Genomic DNA, 5,319 nt, shown 5'->3' with positions numbered 1-5,319 from the left:
ATCCACTTTGTCAAAAACATGCTGCTGCTTTTTATTTATTTATTTTTTTTAATAACATCAATATTGTTTCCCATTTTCGAAAACCTGATGGTTCTTTTAATCACTTTAAATGTGTCATTTTAATACAATTCTAAAACATCTTTATTTAACTAATTGGCTGTAGTTTTAACATTGAACTGCTTTTTGTTAAACTATTTCAACTATTATCAGGACTACATCGTTTAAATCATACTTTTGACATCTAAGGGGGGACACAAATTTCAATGCAGTACTTTGGCGGACGGTTCAAAATCCAATCAGTCATATATATGAAACTTTAATTTGGTTACTATAAATATTTGCATGGGGCGTAAATGATGGGGGGGTACATGTCCCCTCCCATCCGAGGCTTCTCCACCCAACCCTCTTCAATGTAGTTAATACAGACTTGTTCATGAATTAGTTGCGACAAAAATCCTGATTACAGATGGAATTGTCCATGAGTCTGCTGTATTAGCGATTAAAGTTACTTATCTAGTTAACATTAGCTTGTTGCTAACGCTAAAGCCATTTCCCATACATTGTTTAATTTGTGATGACTTGGCATAATGTTAACTTAACATTAACGACCGCAATTAGCATATTGTTTAGCTGTGTATTTTCTAAATGAGCACTGTGCACACTAACCCCACTATATTTTTGTATAATCAGTTTCTATTGTTTTAAGTGACTCAATTAATTTAAAATTAAAATGTTTTAATGTTTTAACCATTTTTAATTCTTTGTTTTTATTGTTGTGATTATTTTTATGATAGTTTTGCATTCTTTATGTAAAGCACTTTGAATTGTCATTGTGTATAAAATGTGCTACAGTATAAATAAACTAGCATTGCAGTGTCATGTATTGACAAATACAAAAAAAAAATGACAGAGAAAATGGACATAAGATCATTTTTCAGTGCAGCTAAACGCCAAGTACAAAAAGTTCACATATTAAGGCAATTTGGCTTTCAGAATGAGTGCTTCTGAAAATACTAATGTCACAATATTAATCACAGGCAAAGGAGAAAGAAATGATTGAGGACCCAGGCAGAGCAGGGTCAGTCAGATGTACAGTGTCAGGTAAGGGCGTTGAGCTTTATTGAAGGAATAATGACAATTCTTTTGGGATGAACAATTTTTTAATGTTTTCTGAGTTGTGACTGCTTAGCAGATGAACCTCACAGACTCACTGATTTACAATATGATCTGTCATTTTAACAAGTTAGTTATTATGAGTATGGAAAACGTCTTTTCCTGCATTTATTCTGCTTCAGGTGTTAGTCTGTTGACCGTAGACAACACAACAAACAATGCAATAAATAGTTTTGAAGACAAATTTGCTTTGTCTTTAAAAATAATCATAATGACGTAGTCTCCATGCTATAATAATAATAATGATGAAACCATTTTTAACTGTGGGGACATATCTTTATTAGTACAATTCCACTGTATTATTTGTGTCCCCTTCAAAAAAATGCTGGAAAGAAATTTCCTTCCAATTTGTGTGAAATTGTGTCCCCCCGTACTGTTAAATCAGATTTACGCTCATGTTTGCATATCTGGTTTTATGTGACCTTTAGTAGATGAATTCCTGCATTCGTCTTATTGCAGCTGTAAAGTCTACAGCACAGAGACTTATCCAGAGAGACCGGACATTCACTCTTCAGGTGATTAAAACTCCTCATTGATTTAGTTTACTGTTTTAATTATATAAAAAAGAAGGAAATCTGATGGAAATTAATACATAGATCAGAACTGGGCTCTGTTTCTTTTAAAGAAATGTATTGAACAACATTCAGAATGATTTAATATAGTTTTGATCCTCCATTTTTCATTTAGAAAACACTGTGAAGATGAATTACTCTACAATGAACTTCATATCTGAAGTTATTCCAAACTCCACAACTAAGACTTTGGGCCCTGTGGAAATTGTGAACGTTTGTGTGCACAGTTTGAGTTTCTTGGTTGGTCTTCCAACACACTGCTATATTATACTACTTATCGTCACAGGAGCTGGAAGTGGAGTCGCATCAGAGTTCTTCATCCTCAACCTCTCGATTTGTGAGGCCGGTTTCTCTGTGGATAGTTTGAACTTTGTTTTGGCAGAGTGGTTTTCATTTATAGTAGAGTTTCAAATGTTATTAGTAGGACTAGTCACTACTGGTCGTCCTCTGTTTCAGTGTCTGATATGTCTTGAACGTTACTTGGCAGTGGTTCATCCTGTAACCTTTCTGAAGTACAAACCTCTCAGGTATAGAGTGATCTGCTGTGCTGTGGCCTGGATACTCATCCTTGGTGCTTGTTTGTTCTGCATGTATACTATAGTTCAATACAACATTGTACATATATGGTTTTTGTCAGTGCAGTTCATCCTCTTCTTCTTCATCCAGCTGTTTTGTCTTGTGGCTGTTCTCAGAGCTCTGAAGCAGTCAGGACCAGGAAAGAGAGAGAAAGAAGAAAACCACATGAAGAGAAGAGCGTTTCGTGTTATTCTGATCACCACTGTTAGCATGGTTATCACATATGCTCCATATAGTATTGCAGCATTTTTGACTATTGTCATTGGGAAGCTTATTGCTGCACATTGGGTCCCTGGTTTGATTTGTTATGTGCTGTGTGGTTTTATTCAGCCGGTTCTTTATCTTCAACGCACTGGAAAACTCTCCCGCACATGTCTCTTGTAAGACTGGCCACTATAAATTATTTACCTTTTATATTCGATAGTAAAATTGTTAATAACATTTTCTTGTTGCTGATTTTAACCCCTTTAAAATATTTAAATCCTTTTTTTTTTGTTATGCTACTAATTGTAGATTAGAGTTGTTACAGTTTTGGGACTCTTCAATGGACCTGTATAGGTTGGAGCGTTTTTGACAATAAAAAACCCTTAACTGTGTACTAATCCAGCAAGCACAAAATATCAACATGATGTCAGATTGATGTTGTACCCCAATGTTGTGGGATGTTGCATTTGGGTGAAAATGAAATTCGGGTTGACCTCAGAACCCAAGGTCAGACGTAAGTGTGCAACATCATTCAGACGTTGGATTTTGATCACTTTCTAATGCAACCTAAAAGCAACCAAATATCAATGTCTAATGATGTTACAGCTTGAGGTTGTGTGGATGTTACCCCCACAATAACATCTCTCAGACTTTGGATTTTTTTTTTTTTTTTTGCTATTCCAGACAAATATCAGTATTTGATGTCAATATTGTGTTAGTTTAAGATGTTGGCTCAACACTGGGTTTTGGTCACTTTCCCACACAACCCAAAATCAAACAAATATAGACGTCATTTGACGTCGTTATTTGACATCAAAATAATGTTGTCCTTAGATGATGGCTAGACATTGAATTTTGGTCACCTGACATCATGACCTAAATCTAACCTCATAATAACGTCTTACGACGTTGTGTGTCTGCTGGGAATGTATATACAATTTAAGTTTCATTTTGCATTATTTCAATTTTTTCCCTTTGCTACAGTTCATACCGTGGTGGCAGCGGTAGTTGATGAGACAGCAGCTTTTAACCGCTGGGTGGCCCTTTAACCCAGATTTTCAGCTTTGCCTTTTCACAATATTAATTAGACGGTTCTGTATGTGTACCTTATGAGATGTGATGTGTTTAATTAAAATAAAATTTTGTTTTAGTTTTCTTCGTAATAAACATGCTTTTACACCTATACTGTATGTTTTAGAAAAGATAAATGGTAAGAAGTATAGCCCTATAGGCTGCAAAAAGCATCAGCGCTGGTTTGTCACCTTCTCTGTCAAACTGTGACCAGAACTATCCTTCTTTTAGTTAATATAGGCTTCTATGAAACAGTAAATATTTCACTTTATTTTATTTAGGCTAGATTATGATTATTTTATTAAACAAACCAACATAATCTCATGGCATCTAGTCTTTTGGTCCTCAAGCAAATAGCGGACTTAAGCACTTCACCCCAAAGGTTATTTGTTATTCTTTATTCCTTTAAATAATGTAGCCTAGTTGTATTTTTAATGATTAATGAAAGACTTATAATGTTTTGTTTCATTGCTAATCTTTATTTACAAGTAGCAGAGTATTTACAGCTAATGTATAGTCTATTTCTGTCCGTTCGCATATCTTCCCTTTGTGCCACCTGGAACATAGTCACAAACTGCTGTCATCCTTAAAAAAACACTCTTTTTTTTTTTTTCTTTAAAGCATCGGTGGTAAATCATGCGGCGGTAATGGTCACATTGAACTCTCACCTACTGTATATATAACATAATTATATATGCATTTATGTATATGTATAAACATTAAATATTCAAAGGCAAAATTCTGGTTTCTCTACAGGGGCGTATTCAATTTGATGTCAATTTTGTAAAAAAAAAAAAAAAGTATTTTCATTTTTTACAATAGGACAAAATTGCTTCCTGCTTAAGTGATTTTAGAATACCTGATCATTATTTTACTCAAATGTTTAGTTCTAATATCTAATACTATTCTCAAAAAAACTAAATGCACTATAGTTTTAAAATGCTAATCTCTCTTTGTTATCATTTTCCACCATGATTGGAGCTACATCATGTACTGTAAATCATGCTTTTGACATCTGTGCTTAAGCGAGGGGAATATTTCAATGCAGTACCTTGGTGGACAGTTTAAAACCCATTAAGTCATATTCTAAACTTTCATTTGTTTACTGTAAATATTTGGATATCTGCATTTGATGTCTTATTGCAGCTTTAAAGCCTACAGCACATCACGGAGAATTATCCAGAAAAACTTGACATTCATTGTTCCGGTGATGAACTCCTCATTTTGATTTAGTTTGTTTTAATTCTAAAGAAGTGTGGTTTCTAAGGAAAAATAAGTAAATAGAAACTGGGCTGTCTCATTAAAAAGAAATGTACTGAACCACATTTTGAAATAATTGAATATTGTTTTGTTATTTTTTTTTAATTTAGAAAACACAGTGAAGATGAATTACTCATCAATGAACGTCATGCCTTAAGCTTCTTCAAACTTCACAACTATAACTTTTGGGCTTGTGAAAATTATGAATGTTTTGTGTACTCTTTGGGTTTATTGGTTGGTCTTCCTACACACTGCTATATTGTGTGGCTCATCATCACAGAAGCTAGAAGTGGAGCTGCCTCAGAGTCCTTTAACCTTAATCTCTCCGTCTCTGAGGCTGGTTTCTCTGTAAATTTGTATGACTTTTGTTCTTGCAGTGTGGTTTTCATTTTTAGAGTTTAAATTTTTTTTATTAGGACTAATCATTACTGGCCTCTGTTTCAGTGTCTGTGTGTTGAGCGCT

At 34.2% G+C, this 5,319-nt stretch overlaps 1 protein-coding gene across 1 annotated transcript; it reads left to right on the top strand.

The window, feature by feature from the left end:
* The first annotated feature begins 1,021 nt into the window (after positions 1-1,021).
* Positions 1,022-4,500, top strand: LOC141379811 (chemokine XC receptor 1-like). The gene is made up of 3 exons (XM_073935058.1): positions 1,022-1,101; positions 1,602-1,688; positions 1,861-4,500. Exons 1-3 carry the CDS (start codon positions 1,053-1,055, stop codon positions 2,703-2,705), a joined length of 981 nt encoding a protein of 326 aa, XP_073791159.1. The 5' UTR covers positions 1,022-1,052; the 3' UTR covers positions 2,706-4,500.
* Positions 4,501-5,319: the final 819 nt, after the last annotated feature.

The sequence above is a fragment of the Danio rerio genome, chromosome 21, assembly GCF_049306965.1.
Source record: "Danio rerio strain Tuebingen ecotype United States chromosome 21, GRCz12tu, whole genome shotgun sequence".
Classification (NCBI taxonomy): Eukaryota; Metazoa; Chordata; class Actinopteri; order Cypriniformes; family Danionidae; genus Danio; species Danio rerio.
This window is presented reverse-complemented; position numbering and strand designations above follow the sequence as displayed.

Bases quoted from the DNA above. Each gene is read 5' to 3' on its own strand.
- LOC141379811 (XM_073935058.1), top strand. From the start codon at position 1,053: ATGATTGAGGACCCAGGCAGAGCAGGGTCAGTCAGATGTACAGTGTCA. The intron at 1,102-1,601 runs GTAAGGGCGTTG...TGTGACCTTTAG, and splicing joins AGTCAGATGTACAGTGTCAG to TAGATGAATTCCTGCATTCG. The intron at 1,689-1,860 runs GTGATTAAAACT...TTTTTCATTTAG, and splicing joins ACCGGACATTCACTCTTCAG to AAAACACTGTGAAGATGAAT.